Source organism: Dioscorea cayenensis, chromosome 5 (assembly GCF_009730915.1).
Source record: "Dioscorea cayenensis subsp. rotundata cultivar TDr96_F1 chromosome 5, TDr96_F1_v2_PseudoChromosome.rev07_lg8_w22 25.fasta, whole genome shotgun sequence".
Classification (NCBI taxonomy): Eukaryota; Viridiplantae; Streptophyta; class Magnoliopsida; order Dioscoreales; family Dioscoreaceae; genus Dioscorea; species Dioscorea cayenensis.
Window position 1 is genome coordinate 26067199 of NC_052475.1, and position 17921 is coordinate 26085119.

The window sequence follows — 17921 nt, forward strand, 5'->3', positions numbered from 1 at the left end:
TTGCTGGTAGAAGGCCACGTAGACAGGACTGGGAGGTTCTCATCCTCAAAGTCAAGGATAGGCTCACCTCTTGGAATGCTAATTACCTGTCGCTGGGGGGCAGGCTCATCCTTATTAATTCCGTCTTGTCGGCATTACCCACTTACTGGATGTCGATCTTTCGTCTCCCTAAGTGGGTGGTTAATCGTATTGACGGCCTGAGAAGAGATTTTCTGTGGAAGGGTCCTGATCTGGATAGGCCTAAATGCCGTTTGGTCAACTGGCTTCGGTTGTGTCGTCCTAGGGATCAAGGGGGCTGGGGGATCATCAACCTTGTCGAGTTCAATGGTGCTCTTCTTGGGAAATGGTGGTGGAAAGTCTTAAAGGTTGATTCCTGGTGTGGATTGGCGCCCATCCTGTACAATTATTTCCAACATCATCCGAGGTGGAACCTCTGGTTACCCCGCCATCGCCGTTGCTCTTTCTTTTGGCAAGGCCTTCTCCCTTCGTTGGAAGCTTTCAAAGCCTGCCTTCGCTCCCATGTCAAGAATGGTCTCACCACGCTCTTTTGGTTGGACAATTGGTACGATGGTTGTGCCCCTAAATTCCACTGGGCTGAAGACTTCCACTCGACTACCTCCCCTTTTGTGACTGTTCGGGAGATGCTCTTGGACCTCCCCTCTGGCGCTTTGGGTGACGATCCCCTCTTGGCAGAGCTTAGTTTCAGCTTCCACTCTGCGTCTGAGGATCTTCCTGACCACAAAATCTGGAAGCTTACTGTTGATGGCTCTTTCACTGTCAAGTCTTTCTACAATTTTCTTATCGATAGGGGACTGAGATGCAGTGTCACCCCGAGGATCTTCAAACGCTTCGTCCCACGGAAAATTGCTGCTTTTGCATGGCTGGTTTGGGATAGGAAAATCCTCACGCTTGACACACTTTTTGCCCGTGGTTGCAACAAACTGGCTACTGCAACCTGCCTTCTCTGTTGCACGGATACTGAGTCAATCGATCATCTGTTTTTTAGGTGCCCTATGGCAAGGGATATCTGGGACCGCCTTGCTCGCCTTTTTTCCTTCCCACGTATTCCCTCTTCCTGCTCGGACCTTTGGGGTGCCTGGTACCGCGAGCTTAGCCCTCGGCTCACTTTGTCATGTTCGTTGATTGCTAGAGTGTTTTTGTGGCAAATTTGGCTTGCTAGAAATAACTGCTTTTTCAACTCAATTTTTATTTCTTTGCATGCTCTGTTTATGAAAATTTGTCATATGTACATCTCTTGGATTCCAGTGGTCCCTGCTAGGGATATGCACAGGCTTGAGGAGTCTATTGCCGCGGTCCGGCGCTGCATCCAGTTCTCAGGCCCCCCTCGCGAGGAGATGGAGCCCGATAGGCTCGAGGAGCGCTCTGGCTAGTGTTCCGCTGTGTTCCTGTGGTCCTGAGTCTTGGAGGAGTCCCTCCCTCCTCCTTTCTGTGTCTTAGGGTGTCTTTGTTTTCCCTTGTTGGGATCTGTTTTTTGTCTTTTACATGCGTGTCTTTTTTTGTTTCCACTTACAGTGGATGAGTCCATTTGTCTTACGTGCTTTTGTACTGTTTTCTTTGTTTAATTCATTTGTGGTTTATCCACTTTATAAAAATTCTCAAATTTAAATCTTATGGAAAATAATAATGATAAGATGTCTACAATAGTGAGAATCCCTATCTCCTCTTTTATCGCTTCCCTAGTCAATCAAGAACCGACCGAATCCGCCTCACTCGTGTCAAGACAAATGGATCAATAACTCTTTTCTGGTTTTTAGCGCACCCTGCCAAAAATATGCTGTCATCCCACACGTCTTTCCCATACAATACAATGATACAAAACCTAAAAACACACATGCACCAAAATTCAATACAATTATTAATGTTAAAATAATGCCATCTAAATATGCGTTCATTATTTAAATTTCATTTAATAAATGCCCAGCATCCATCATTAGTTCTCACGAGCTTATCTCCTTTAGTTTTGCATGATTCCAATCTATTAAATTTTAACACGTAATCATATGAGACACATATAATAGATTGGAATCAATGTATTTTTTTTATTCTAAAACCCGAGGAGATGAACTTAGTCCTCACCATTACTAGTATTCTCAATTCTGTTTTGAATCCTCCTCATCCTTAATTACCCACCTCACCATGGAAAACCAGCACGTTCTTATAGTAACCCTTGGTTCACAAGGCCAACTCAACCCTGCTCGCCGGCTCGCCGTCCAGCTTTCCCGGCTCTCCTTCTCCGGCCGCATCACCCTCGCCATCCCTCTCCACTTCTTCCGTCGTCTCTTCCCTTCTTCCCCTCCAAACCAACCTCAACCTCTCCCCGGACCTCCTTCCCCTCACCAAATCTTCTTCTCCTCTTTCTCCGACGGCTGTGACGACGGCTTCGACCCCAACACCGGCGACGGGCATCTCTTCATGGTCAAGTTCAAGAAAGTCGGCTCCCAGACTCTCTCCACCCTCATCCGTAACCTCTCCTCTCAGGGCCATCCCGTCACCGGAATCATCTACACTATTATCTTATCTTGGGTCCCTGACATCGCCGGAGAGTTCAACATCCCTTCCTTCTTCTACTGGATCCAACCGGCCTCCGTCTTCTCCATTTACTATCACTACTTCACTGTCTTCAAAGACCTCACCAAAACTCAACTCCCAGGCCTTCCACCATTATCCTCCAAAGACCTCCCTTCCCTTCTCTCCAATCCCACCTCCGACCCTTACCTTCCAGACTTTGAACTCATCTTCAAAACACTAAACAAAACCAAAACCAAAGTTCTAGTGAACAGCTTCACTGCTTTAGAGAGTGGAGTCATCTCCAGCCTTTCTGACAAGCTTGAGCTTCTCACTATTGGACCATTAGTTGATGATGATGAAGATGTTTCTCTGTATGAGCATGACGACTCAGATAATTACATGCAGTGGTTAGACTCCAAAGAAGAAGGGTCAATAGTTTACTTATCATTTGGGAGTCTATCAGTGTTGTCAGAGAAGCAAGTGGAGGAGATACTGAAAGGGTTGGAAGAGAGTGGGAGACCATTCCTTTGGGTGCTGAGGAAGAACAACAGAGGACAAGGCATTGATGAGAAGTTGATCAAGAAGATAAATTATGAGGAGAGGGGTAAGGTGGTGGGGTGGTGCTCACAAGTGAAAGTATTGAAACATAGTTCAGTGGGGTGTTTTGTGAGTCACTGTGGGTGGAACTCCATGTCTGAGGGATTGCTTGCCGGCGTACCTATGGTGATGGTGCCACAGTGGATGGACCAGATGACGAACGCGAGGTTGGGGGAGGCGGAGTGGAGGGTGGGAGTGAGGGTGGAGGTGGAGGAGGATGGGATGGTGACAGGAGAGGAGTTGAGGAGGTGTTTGGAGGTTGTGATGGGCGGAGAGGAGATCAGTGAAGGAGTGGAGATTAGAAAAAGAGCTGCGTTTTGGAAGGACAAGGCTTTGGAGGCTCTCGGACAAGATGATGATGATGATGATGATGGCTCTTCTGTTATTAATCTTAAAAATTTCATCAAAGATGTTTTTTAAGTTATTATTATATATTGATTTAATTATGGGTGTTTTGTTTTATGTTGGTAATTAATTAATTAATTAATTTTTTTTGTATGGAAGTTGCTGTAAGGTTGTGTTTTCAAAGAGATGTGAATGTGAGACCTCATCTCGAATTTTAAAATAGAGTTTTTAATTATTTAATATTTTTTAAAAATACATCAATAATTTTAGTTGATAAAAAATATATAATTGATTAAGTATTGAATTAAAAATTTTAAATATCAATTTATAATAATTATATTGATAAGGTTTAAAAAATTTTATGGTTTCAACTTTGTATGAGGCCTTGAATAGGTATTAAATTAAAATTTTTAAATATTAATATATTACAACAGATAGTTATAATAGTTATAAACTTATAATGATAAAGTTTTACAGAATCTTATCTGTTAAAGATAAAAGTTACTATGAAGGCTTCAAAATCGGGCGGGAGCTAAACTGGTTGCTTGGCTCATTTTATCTTTGAGCTGCTCCCACCGGTACACCTTGTCTTGTACCTTTGTTTGCCCGGTAGTGGTCCATTTAGTTTTTAATTTTTATTTAAAAATAAAAATCTAAAAAAAAAAAAAAACTAAAATTTCCAAAAAATTATAAATAATAAATAAATAAATAAAATTTATGCATAGTATCCGGGCCTGATAAGGCCCACGCCATCCCAAGCCCAGCCGTGACGGCCTGGTAATAACGCGGGCTTTAACAAGTTTAAGATTTCACCAAAGTGGGCCTTAATGCCACGTGGAAAATTGTTCTGCAGGGCGGGGGGAACTAAAAATAGAATGAAAAAAAGCGCTTAAAAAAATCAATCTTGGCTCCAAACTCCAAAATTCAAAGCCCTGATTTTTTTCCCCAAATTCTCAGATCCCAGAGGATCACCTTCTCTTCCGCTTCTCCGTCTCCGATTTGAGCATTCCCCGACTCACCGCCACTCCACTTCTCTTCCGGCTCTCGATCTCCTTCTCCACCTCCGTCTCTGCGGCACCATCTCACTAAGAGGTCAAAATTTAGTCTGGTTTGATATTTTTGTAGAATTTTATCAATATTGGCCACTCGATTCCTGCACATTTCTTCCTAAATTACATATGAATTTGAACGCCGTTTCATTGAGAGGTTCCAGAAATGCAAACTCATCCTCTGTGTCTGTGTGTCTGTATTGCAATTTTCTCATAATTTGTATGTTTCATGTTTGAGTTTTTATGCATGTTTAACCATGATTCTGCTGCCAATGATGTTTTCTATGTGTTTACTTTCATCTTGTCACTCATTATCATTTTTTGTCACCACAGATAGTGTAGTGCATTTTTTTGGCCTTGCCTGATGTCAGGTTATTACAATATCAATGATATTCTTATGGAGGAGGAGGTTAGGTCTTTCATTGAATCTTTTTCTTTGTTTTTAAACTTGTAGTAAGTGTGTTATTAATTGTTATTTTGTGTCTTAAGCCCATGTCAGTAGTTTTCCAAGTTGGAGCAAATGGGGTTGGGTTGCTGGATCCTGGTTCAGATACAAATAATGTAAGTTTTGAGAGATAACAGAGCTAGAAACCCTATTCATTTTTTACTTCTTGCTTATCATTTCTCTGTTTACTCAGGTTGATAAGGGTGCCCAAGTTGATCTCCCCTTTTGGCTTGCTCATGAGTTATACTTGAGGCAAGCAGTGTCAATAAATGTGCCTGCTTTCTTCAACCAAAAGTATGTTTTGTTCTCCTCTCCTCCTACATGCTCTAAATCATGAAGTGATAATTTGTAAGCACTACCACATGTGGTTAGAGAATGGTGTTTTGATAAATTAGTTTCTATCATCCAAGTATCTACATTTTAGGAAAAATTTAATTGTTTTACAAGCATGATAGTAATTCTCTTCCAATTTTATTATCTAATGGCATTGCACCATGATACTGCAGGACAAGAAATGAAATCCAGGCTGATGCAGCATGTGTGGATCTCAGGATTAGGTGTCCATACTTTTATGAGTTGGGATGCAAAACTGTTCCATTGTGAGTTTCCTTTCGCATATGTTGCCGAATGCCAATGAATAAATTTGTAGGCCAAATGCAACCCTTCTGCTATAATTCTACAACTACAGTTTCATTTAATTCTAGTCATTTATGGATATATTACAGTATGGTTTCCTCTCACTGATCTTCATCTGTGGTTAGGATTGCGGACAAAAGCATCGGCCCATTCCTCCTGCACTCATTCAGCAGCAGGTACAAGGAGGTGCTGAGTAGGTCACACAGTACTCCTTCAACTGCCGCATCTAAATTCTTGCCCCGTCTCACAAAAGAAGAAACTCAGTGTAAGTCTCTTAGCCATCCCTGGCTGCTCTCACATGTATTTGATAACACTATGTAGATTAACACATCCATCACTTGTTTATGGATGAAGTGTTTGAAGCTGCTCAGTCTTCAATGGCATCATTTAAGAAATGGAGAGTTGGTGGATCAAGGTTGGAGAAGGCATCCATTCTCGGCAGAAAGCGGAAAACAACCTTACCAATTGACCCTCCTTCCCCCTAACTTTTTTCCATATTAGTATCAGAGGATATTTACCACAGTAAGGCAATCATCGAGGTCGAAACAGAGTTCACTGAGTACCAACTCATTGGCATCATCATGGCTTTCATGTGTTGTTTAACTTTGCTTGCTCATTCTTAATTTGACAAAGATTTATGATCATCAGGCACATCGAATGCATACTGTAAACTGAGTTGTTTGTTGCCTTGTTGGCAATGTTGCCAGAGATAATTTCTTTCACTAGTATTGTACTAATTGTTTTAGTTTCACCAATTCAGACCTGGCCCAGTGGGTTAAAAAGAAGGCCTGGGCCTGAATAAATAGCCCAATAACGGTGAACTAAATAAACTCTAGTTTATATAAACCATCTGTAAAAATGGATGTGTATGAAAATACATTTATAACCATAAAGAGTTTTTCTTTTTATATGCAACCTTCCGCCTTTAAACTGTTTGATCCCATTACATTACGGACCATTTTTATTTAAAAATAAATAAATAATGAATAACTTTTTTTTTTCCGTGGTATGTATATATTGATGGGCCATTTGGATTATGAGGAACGGGAATCACGCTCTTTACTTTAATGTATAAATATTTATGTTTGAGTATACATCAAAAGAATGGACAAGGGAATGAGAGGCAAATGGACATATTTGCTCATTAATTAATTAATTTATTATGTTAAATAAAAACTATTAATTTAAATGATTAATTATAATAACAGGAATAAATAATGACATTCAAAATATTTAATACATACCGCCCTTGGCATTGTGAGGGCACAAATGCAACATTGAGTTTTCATAGGGTTATATGTATAACAAAACAAAAGCCCCTCAAGTTATGTTAGGTTGGATATGGTTTGAGGACTTGACCTACCACCTTAGACAAGTGAAACCATAAAGCCTCATTACCTTTAATGAAAATAAAAATAAAAGACATGACATTGTAATACTACATCAGCCTGTTTTCTTTTTTTCTTTTCTTGAAAAAAAGAAACAGGAACATGTGTCAAGTGGCCCCAAATCCTTTTCATCATATTTCATTAACTCTTTCTTTCTTTCTGTCTTTCTTTATTTCTTGGTTGCTTGATGTTCATAATAACATGGGCTCCATCTTTACTTGTTTGCCTTGTTTGCTTCTTGCCATTGTTATTGATAGCAACCACACCCATGTCTTCTCTATGTGTTGTGAGGAGCACTCACCCTCTATCTTAATACTTTTTATTGCTTTCTTTGTGGGTCCTGTTTAGATAAGCATTTAATTATAATTTATAAGGTTTCATTAATTATTATTTTTTTTTTAAAAAAAAAAAGAAGAAAAAGGGTATTGTTAAACATTATTATTATTATTATTATTATTATTATTATTATTATATATGTGTGGGAATTTAATACCATGAATTTTTTTATTTTATTTTTTATCTTTATTGAAATGTACGAAGATTCTGGTTTACATAAGTTTAATGGATTGAATCACTGGATGTATTGTTATATGGTAATTTTAATTTTAGATTAATGTTTTTTTTATGGGTTTCACTATTTTTTGTTTGGTGTTTATCTAGTGGTTTTGTTTCTATTTCATTTTTTTTTAATGTATATTGCTTTAAACCTTGTGTTAATAAATCTCTATTTTATTTTATTTGTAAAAGATTATATTGAAATATGGAAATTTAATGATGATATATTTTGACAAGTTCCAAAATAATCTATTATTCAACATCGCCCTATGTTAACATAAATAATGACATATTATCGAGATGATTATCCTTGGGAAGGGAGAATAAAAATATTTACTAAGGACGATTTAAAAATATTAATTAAACTTTCCATTTTTCTCAAATGGCCATGTTTTAAAAAACGTTTACTAAAGAGTTAAAAAAAATCAATTCTAATTTATTAATAATAATAAATAATTACATTAAAGTCATCACATGACAAGATTACGATATCATGTGACGATATAATTATATAAAATAACAAATCTATTTCTTATTTTTTTAAAAAAGTTGCCTTAAATAATAGATATATATATATATATATATATAATGCTAATACATGAACAAAATAATTTTTGAATAATTTTAAATTATTGAGAAGTAGGCATTAAGACCTTTGTCATGAAGAAAGGCAGCAGAAGGCATGTGGTGCTGATGCAATATCTCACTGATTCAACCACTTTTATTAGATCAACAACCTTCTTGAATTCTTGCCACTTTTCTCATTCTTTTTTTCATGTTCACATTCACATGGAATAAATACTACTACTTCTTTATTGCTTGCTTAAGTAGGTTAAAAAAGTCCATTTTTTAAAGTGTTTTTTGTCAAGTTTTTTATGTAAAGCAATGTTGGAACTTTTTTGTTAAAATGCATTTGCACTGATTAATAAAAAAAAAAATTCAATGATAAAAGCAAATATAAAGCTATGCAAAAAAGGGAATACAGAAAAAAAAAATTGACACTAGTAAGAAAATAAATGGAACTTTATTAAAAATCTTGAGATAATTTTACATAAAAAATGCATGAGTTATATATAGGTTTAATTTTTTGAATAATCACTAAAATTTGGTAAAATTACGGGTTCTTCACTCCCGAGTTTGATTTGTTTAAATAATCGTTTGAAGTTCTTAATTATTTTCAGTCTTGGGTCAACCGAATGATTCTGAGAACCGTTAGGTGACGTGGATCTGGTGAAAAGTCTAGTCAGCGTTTAGAAAGCGTAGTCAGTGATTGGTAATGGGCGCTGTAATCGTTCGGTGGTGACGTTTGAAATAATTAAGCATCGATGATTATTTTGAAAACAATCAACTGAGTGAAATAACTGTAATTTTCTAGGCTTTAGTGATTATTCAAAAAATATATATATATATATATCATGGCATAATTTTAATAACATATATTTTTCTTATAAATTAATGATATAGATTTGACACATGGATCTCCATATATCCAATTATTTGAAAACATTTGTTTGATTTTAGCCAAATAATATTACATCAATCACTATAAGTATGCTTGATATTAATTTCTGTATAAAGTCTCAAGTTGGCCTAGTTGGATCATTTGAAGGTCCCACTTTATCAAATTAATGAATCACAACATTAATAGACAGACACTTTATTGCATGAGAGTGAGAGAGAGAGAGAGAGAGAGAGAGAGAAATATAAGAAAACAACTAGCCATTGCTTGGCAATGCTTGGCAATGTTTTGAGTGACATGGCCTTTACACTTATGAATTTGAATCCAAGGTTTTACATAAAGAAAGTATAGTAAGTTTTTTTTTAAATATATATATATATATATAACACTGTTGCAGGTACATACCCATATATAAAATATGATATCCAACTTAGTCAAAATTATTTATCCTTTCAATTCACTGATAGGGACAAAATATTTAATAGTTTTTGTTAATTTTTTTAGAAAAATAGTTTTTTTTAAACAAACATATTTTAAAAAGTGTTCATTACTCTAATAAATAAATAATAAGTTATTTAACACCCGTGTAGAAATTGAGAGTTTGATTATCTCATAGCACCCAGTTAAAGTATAGTAAATATGCATAGTTGCTTGTCTATATTATATAAAATTAAAAAAAATGAAAATGACAAATTACTATATTAATATTAAAAATACTCAATATTTAATAAATTTTTTTATATAATTTAATTAAGTTTTACATTAGATAATTAGACTGTTATTTATTTTATAAATATAAATAAATCCCAACTTTTAATTATTATAGTAAAAAATTAAACTCTCAATTTTTCGCTATGGAAAGAAATGCGTTATTATTCTTTACTTGTCAAAAAAAAAGGATTATATTTTTTTACCTTATATTGTGTTTCTTCCTTGTAATCCCAAAATTTTTATTTAATATAAATGATGACATAGTTTTTAAAATTATAACTCCTTATCACTTATTTGCTCATTAATAATAATTAAAACAATAATTAAAATAATAGTAATAAAAAATATATTTTGTGGGACAATGTCACAATATCTCATTTAGTAAATAGATTATGAGGAACAATTAATATACAACTGACGCATTTAATTAGACTATCCTTGAAATGTCTCTTTTACCACAATTGGTCAACATGATTTAATAAATTTTCAAGTACAGAGAGGAAAACCAAAACATCAAAATGCTCGCATTTGATCATGAGGTTTACAAGATTTGGTGATTGATTTTAATTATTTTCTTTCATTAATTCATTATTTTCAAAATGAATTATGTTAATTAAATAGGCATTATGATATATATATATATACAGAATGAAGAAACTCAAACAAATTATAATCTTTAGCAGAATCTTTTTTAGTGTGAACTATTGTATTGGTATTTAAATTGATTTGAATGTAATTTGAAGATATATTTTCATTTAATTTCAATCTATATTTACAAATAAATTAAAAAAAAGTGATCATTTTCCTTGTTTTGTCATTCTCTTCATCTTTTTCTTAAAACTTTCATGAATTTATGGCAAGATTGATTGATCCAAATTAGATATATTGTCATTGCCAAAAAAACTTTTAATATTAGATAATTTTTTTTTTGTTAACTAAAAACTTTTGAAATATTATTATTTTCTTTTAAAAAGTCAAGTATTTGTACTCATGTTTTTATTTGCAAAATTCATTATCTGTTAGTCCCATATGGATACCACATCTTCCACTTATTTTATTGCATTAATATATATATATATATATTATTTTTATTTTTTATTTTTTTGACAATGATTCAATGAATCTTTTTTTCGTTTTAAATACCTATTTCATACCATAAAAGTAAAAATGACATTTGGAAATGCCGGATATAGAGTTCAATTGTCATCACTAATAAAAAAAATGTAAATTATTAAATATTTGATATTGGTTATGCCCCTTCCTGGGTTTGCCATAGATTTTTCCTCCAAGGGAAAATAAAAAATGTGGTAAAAAAAACTTAAAAATATACCAAAAAGAAATTGATTTTTATTTAGTAATTTTTAAAATAACCCGGATTTATAATTAAATTATTTACTCTATAAAACTCCAAAATAATTTATCACCGAAAAACCCAATAAGAATCTTTCAAACACACATTTACCCATCAACCCTTAATTAAACTTCTTTTTTTATTAAAAACTCAAAAACCTTAACTTTTTTATAAATACAGCCAAATTATATTAAAAAAAACCACAGTCAACCTCTACAATCAATTTTTGTAGATTATTAAAAACTTTAAAATCATTTTTTTAAAAAAAAAAAAACTAATAAACAGTAAAAAAACCCACTTGCATCTTTACCACTTTGCCACCACATCCACCATCCTTTCCATTTACTGATTTACTTATTATTAAAAAAGAAAAAAATTAAAAAAAATAATTAATTTGCCAACTGTTACTAGGTCAATTAACACCAAATTCTTTACATAAAACTTTCGTTTCAGAAAAATCCAGATTTAAATCCCATTTTGTGCAAAATGAGTGCACAGTTAAGTGAACATTACTCCCACATGTACATCTCTGACTATTTTTAGATGGGAGCATTTATTACTTATTTATAAAAAAAAATTAATGTTTTTATAAAATTTTATAAAATAATTAAGTATTTTAGTCCGTAAAATCCGGTTAATCATCAAAGTAAAAGAAGAACGAAGTAAATAAAAATTCTAAAATTAATTTTTTTTTTTATAAAAATAACACTAATAAACAGTAAACCCCACTTGCATCTTTACCACTCTGTCTCCATTTTTACTGATTTACTTCTTAAAAAATAAATAAAAAAAAGAAAAACACTGAAACGCGCTTTTGCCAGCCAATCTTCAGATCAAAACCCAAGGAATAATAAATAAATAAATAAATAAAAATAAAAAAACCCAGGTCCCCACCGCCGCCTCCCCCACTCCTTCTTCAAGCTCTCATCCAAACCCCCCTCTCAATCTCTTCTCGGATCCCATCGCCATGGCCATCAAGCTTCTCCTCATCTTCTTCTCCGTCACATTGCTCTTCTCCTCCTCCAGTGGCGCCGACGCCGACGTGATAGCCGCCCTCGCCATATCCCTCACCAACACTCCTCCCTCCTGGAAACCCAACTCCGATCCCTGCACCTCCAAATGGCAAGGCATCAACTGCGACTCATCCGGCGCCGTCACTGAAATCAACCTTGGATCTAAGTCCCTCGGTGGTTCCCTCCCCCCCAACCTCAACAAGCTCTCCTCCCTCAAATCCTTACAGCTCCAGCAAAACCAGATCGCCGGCAGTATTCCGTCCCTCTCCACCTCTCTCCAAATTGTCGCCCTTGACGGTAACTTGTTCAATTCTATCCCTAATGGCTTCTTCTCTGGTCTCGCTTCTCTCCAGAAGATCTCCCTCGATGACAACCCTTTGGATCCTTGGTCCATCCCTGATGATCTCTCCCAGTGCAACAGCCTCACTGATTTCTCTGCCTCCAACGCCAGCATCAACGGAACCATCCCGGACTTCCTCGGCACAATGCCGAGCTTGCAGACTCTCCGCTTATCTTACAACCAACTTACGGGGGGTCTCCCTCTCTCCTTTGGCAGCTCCGGCCTGCAGAACCTCATCCTCAACAACCAGGGCTCCGGCGCAAAGCTCTCCGGGAGGATCGACGTCATTGGATCTGCCACCCAGCTTTCCATGATCTGGCTCCAGTCTAACAGCTTCACCGGTCCGATCCCCGACGTCTCCAACCTCACCAACCTCCTCTCCTTTAATGTCCGCGACAACGACCTCACCGGCGTCGTCCCGGAGTCACTGCTCACTTGCCCTACCCTCACCAACGTCACTCTCTCCAACAACAAGCTCCAGGGGCCTTTTCCTCAATTCTCCTCCAGTGCCAAGCTTGATGTGGATAAAGGTAACAACTTTTGCAGCAAAACTCCGGGGCCTTGTGATCCGAAAGTGATGATCTTGTTGTCCATCGCCGGAGGCTTCGGGTATCCGATTGATCTGGCAACCTCATGGAATGGGAATGACCCTTGTGCCGGATGGGCTGGAGTTGCGTGTGACGCGTCCAAGAACATCCAAGTGCTCAACTTTGCAAACAAGCATTTCACGGGTATTATCTCCCCAGATGTAGCTAATCTTACCACGTTGACGAAGCTGATACTGAATAACAATTCACTCACTGGCAAGATCCCGGAGGCATTGGCGTCAATGCCTTTGTTGCAGCTCTTGGATGTTTCGAATAACAATCTTTCGGGGAGCAAACCAAATTTCAAGTCTTCGGTGACTGTGAAATTGTCTGGAAATCCTAGTCTGGGTGATGGTTCGGGTTCTGGTGGTAGTCCTGACCAGTCTTCTGGTGATAACAATGGATCACCCGGAGTATCTCCTTCTAGTGGAGACCAATCTGGTAAAAAAAGCTCTAGTTCGGCTGGTTTGATTGCAGGTGTGGTCATAGCTGCAGTGGTGGTTGCTGGTTGTTTTGCAGGTTGTTTTTACTATAATCGGCACAAGAGAACCGCTCGCAAGTTTGGCAGGGTGCAGACACAGAGCCCTCCTCATGAGCCTGAGATGGTGAAGATTGGGATCATGGGTATGCAATCAAATGGTGCAGCTAGCAGTGAGCTATACAGCCATAGCAGCACTGATAGTGCTGGTACCTATTTGGTTGAGAATCATAGCATGAGCATGTCTATTCAGGCTCTTAGGATTGCCACCAATAATTTTAGTGAAGATTATATTTTGGGTAGAGGTGGATTTGGTGTGGTCTACAAAGGTGATCTGAATGGGACTTTAGTGGCTGTTAAGAGGAATGAATCTTTAGGGTCTAAAGGAATGGCGGAATTCCATGCTGAGATTGATGTTCTCAGGAAGGTTAGGCATCGGCATTTGGTTGGTCTCCTTGGTTACTGCATTGATGGGAATGAGAGGCTTCTCGTCTACGAGTATATGCCAGAGGGAACACTGGGGCAACACTTGTTTGAGTGGAATGAGGGCAGGTATGCTCCTCTTAGTTGGAAACAAAGATTGACAATAGCATTAGATGTTGCGAGGGGGATTGAATACTTGCACAGCTTGGCCCAAGAAAGCTTCATTCACAGGGACCTCAAGCCATCCAACATTCTCTTGGACAAGGATATGCGGGCAAAGGTCTCAGATTTCGGCTTAGTAAAGCTTGCTGACAACACAAAGTCCTTGGCAACCCGGTTAGCTGGAACTTTTGGGTATCTTGCACCAGAATATGCTAGTAAGTCTTTTCCCCTTGTTATTTAATTTTGAATATCACCTGCATTTTTTTGCTTCCAAATGGAATTGCTAGGTTGTAGTGTTATTTAATGCTTGGATACATGTTCATAATGTGATGCCGTGTATTATGAACTTGACTCATGCCGTTCTTAATCAGCTCAAGAAAAGAAAAATGAGATTGTTATGACATGTCTTGGTTGCTCATGATATTCAGTATTTTTCCTGATACGTGTGACTTTTTTCGGAATACAAGTCCTTTATTTGCCTTGTTGCTCAACACTTTAATCTCAATTCTTAGTATCTTTCTTCTTCACTTGACTCCTCAGTTATTGGCATAGAGAAGTTATTGTAGTTATAGAATATTAAAGTAATGAACCATATAGTCAGGAGCTGCCTTCATGAAGAATTGAAGACCAATTTAAGGATTGAAAATGTGTTGTATTTGACTAATTCTCTTCCTCTAAACTATGATGCTTATGTTGTTATGTCTAAATGGTATAGAAGGTTGTGTTTCCTATTGCTAGGTGACATTTCATTTGTATGCTAATGTTACATTGTAGTGTATGATTTTTGTACACTGCAACCTTATGCAATGTTTGCTTTGTGATAAGGTGTCAATTAATCATTACAGACTAAGGTTTTAGATTGTTTGATGCTGTTGGTTGATATTTTTAGTTTAAAGAATTTAGTGTAGTCACTGTCCTTCGATAAACTCACATTTCCAATTTGTCAGTTAACCAGAAAATGTCCACCCAATTTTGTTTACTTGGCCAGATTCTTAACTGTCTGCTGGTTATAGTTTCTGGTGATGTTTGCCACATTTCCAACAAGGCACAATATATTCATTTATACACTGGGATGTGTGACTGTGTTTCTTCTTCTTCTTGGAGATTAATGCACTCTCCCTGTTGTCTAATTTATGTTCTTTTAAACAGCCACTGGAAAAGTGACAACAAAGGTTGATGTGTATGCATACGGTGTGATTCTAATGGAGCTGATCACGGGACGGAGGGCACTAGATGAGACCCGGCCTGAAGATGAAACCCACTTAGTAACATGCTTCCGTAGAAACATCATCAACAAGGAAAAGTTCATGAAGACAGTGGATTCATTTCTGGATCTCGATGATGAATCTAGAGAAGGTTTATTGGAAGTGGCAGAACTAGCGCGCCATTGCACTGCACGGGAACCTTATCAAAGACCTGACATGGGCCATGCTGTTAATGTTTTGGCTCCACTTATCGAACAATGGAAGCCTACAAGCTATGATGAGGGAGATTTATGTGATTCAGGCACAAACCTCGCTCAGAGAATGCAGAAATGGCAACTCGGGGACGGGTCTTCAACAACTGATTTATTCGGCAGTTACAGAGGAAGTATCGAAAATTCCCGTGTAGCAAGCATGATGAGAAACTAGCTACATATCTCATCAATCAAGAGACAATTGATTAAATGCTCAGATGCTGTGATGAGGTGATGAGGTGGGGAAAGTCTCAAATTGCATCTACTTCTAAAGATGGGTTCCTACTTCAAGGGATAGCTTCTGAAACTCTCTCACTCCAACATCTACTGTTCTTTGAAGTCCTTATTATTTATGATCCTTTCTGACATCTTATTTTTAGATTCTGATTTGTATTTTTTTTTTTGTCTTTTGATCTTCTTCTTTGAAACCCAGATGACAGAAGTTGTTTGTTTTGTTGCATTCTCTGTTGTGATGAAAGATATTTTTTGGTTTTGTATGTGGATAGTTAGTGGAAGAGCACATATTTAAGTTAGGTGACCGGAGAACATTTTTTTTAATATATATAAAAAAAAAACGTGTAATTTCAATTATATCTTGTTTATTTGATTGTTTGGGCAATGCCATTATATAAAGTTTTTATGAGGGGTTTTTTCTTTGCCCTTGCATATCTGTGCATGTCTTCGCCTAGTTTAGTTTTTCACACACATATATTTAACCTTGCTAATCAAATAGCATTTTAACTTTTAGTTTTTATGGTTCCTTCCATTTGGCGCCCCTTAAAAAAGTTTCTATATATGCCTGCATGCATACCATTTCTAATCAAATATCATTATAGTTTTATTTAAATTAAGTTTTTCTAATATATAAATTTGACAGGGGTATTTATGAAAAAGAAGCTATAGATATTGATTGCAAGATGGATATAGACAAATGATAATCTATTTTAGTTAGAGATTGATAGGTTGCATGAAGTGGGATTCTCTGTCATGCAAGATAAGCATGCTTGTAAAGTATAAAAAAAGAAAGAGACTTTTGAGGGTCAGTGATCACATGGAAGTGGGGAGTAGTGTGAGTCCTCATATCATGTGGTAGTTGGCCAGAGAGACTTTGAAGATGACATTTGTAATTGGTGTGGTAAACATGTTTGGTTGACTTGAAAGTTAAGTCTGTCATTAATTATACTACAATTTCTATTTCTATTTCTATTTATAACCATGTTTAGAAGAAAACTTGCAGTCTTGGATTATGATGGTGGGTGGGAAATCAGAGGACTGTGTTCATACTTACATGCATAACACACCTAAGCCATGTTGAAGAAGAGTCTACAGGTTGCTTGAATGGTGGCGCTATGTTCGGAAAGACTCATTTCAAAATAATAAGTTTTAATAAAAAAAATAATTGAAAACTCTTTTAGGAAACTAGTTTTGTAGTTTACTTTACCGTTTTAAATTTCTGTATAAAACTTTTCCGAAAAACTCTTGATCTCTTATTATTAAAAACCTATGATGTTAAGGACCATGAAATTTTCTAATTATTATTAAAAACTCTTGATCTCTTAGAAAAACCAATTTGGTGCAATTTAGTTTTAAACTATGATGTTGTGGTTGTTCTAGTTTTTGTCCTATCATTTAGTGATTGTATTTTTTTTTTAATAAAATTATAAATTTTTAATTTTTAAATCATCATCATAATAGATAAATAGTAGTACGATTAACTCCCACGTTATATGCTGAGGGTTCAACTCCTAAAAAAAATCATTATTTTAACCTTATTGAAAATTTAAAAAAAAAAACCCAATAACGTTGCTTTTAATGTTTATTGGTTGTTTAGAGCTCTAGAAAACAATATTATGTGAATCAGGGGAAGTTTTCAAGCTACGCAAATTTACACGTCTTTTACACGTGTTTTTCATACTGTGCACAAGCATACCTGCGTGTACTATCACGAGATATCTGGGGAGAGATATGCAAATTTATTTTATTATTTTTAAATGGGTAAGAAGTACTTGAGAGAATGATAAATGTGAAATTAAATTCTTTAGGATCGGATTTATTAATAACTTTTTACAGCCAATAACGCATAATCCACAGTTAATCCGATTTTAACTCAAGTTTTGGTTATTTATTTATTTATATACTGAACAATCAGCCAATGCTTGAAGATTTTTGTTTTTTCTTTTTTTCTTTCTTTTATGTCCCACATTTTGGGATGAAGAGTATTACAAAACAAATAAATATGATATCGTGCCAAGATTTTAATTTTTACTCTCTTTTTAATATTGTTTGAAAATATCTTAATATTTTTTATGCGATAAAAACATCCAAAAGAATATGTCAACAATATTTATTATTTTAAACATGGTTTGTCAATATTTATTATATTTGTCAACGATCAAA

At 35.9% G+C, this 17921-nt stretch overlaps 3 protein-coding genes across 3 annotated transcripts; all 3 read left to right on the forward strand.

Moving 5' to 3' along the window:
- The first annotated feature begins 2157 nt into the window (after nucleotides 1-2157).
- On the forward strand, nucleotides 2158-4560 carry LOC120260184 (cyanidin 3-O-rutinoside 5-O-glucosyltransferase-like). Its single transcript, XM_039267625.1, has 2 exons — nucleotides 2158-3507; nucleotides 4429-4560. The coding sequence occupies exons 1-2, from the start codon at nucleotides 2158-2160 to the stop codon at nucleotides 4558-4560; spliced, it is 1482 nt and encodes a 493-aa protein (XP_039123559.1).
- LOC120261710 (probable DNA replication complex GINS protein PSF3) lies at nucleotides 4389-6323 on the forward strand. The gene is made up of 7 exons (XM_039269693.1): nucleotides 4389-4563; nucleotides 4854-4929; nucleotides 5010-5081; nucleotides 5159-5259; nucleotides 5472-5564; nucleotides 5727-5866; nucleotides 5956-6323. The coding sequence occupies exons 2-7, from the start codon at nucleotides 4885-4887 to the stop codon at nucleotides 6084-6086; spliced, it is 582 nt and encodes a 193-aa protein (XP_039125627.1). The 5' UTR covers nucleotides 4389-4563; nucleotides 4854-4884; the 3' UTR covers nucleotides 6087-6323.
- Nucleotides 6324-11966: 5643 nt separating this feature from the next.
- On the forward strand, nucleotides 11967-16057 carry LOC120261264 (receptor-like kinase TMK4). Its single transcript, XM_039269078.1, has 2 exons — nucleotides 11967-14283; nucleotides 15218-16057. Exons 1-2 carry the CDS (start codon nucleotides 12033-12035, stop codon nucleotides 15697-15699), a joined length of 2733 nt encoding a protein of 910 aa, XP_039125012.1. The 5' UTR covers nucleotides 11967-12032; the 3' UTR covers nucleotides 15700-16057.
- Nucleotides 16058-17921: the final 1864 nt, after the last annotated feature.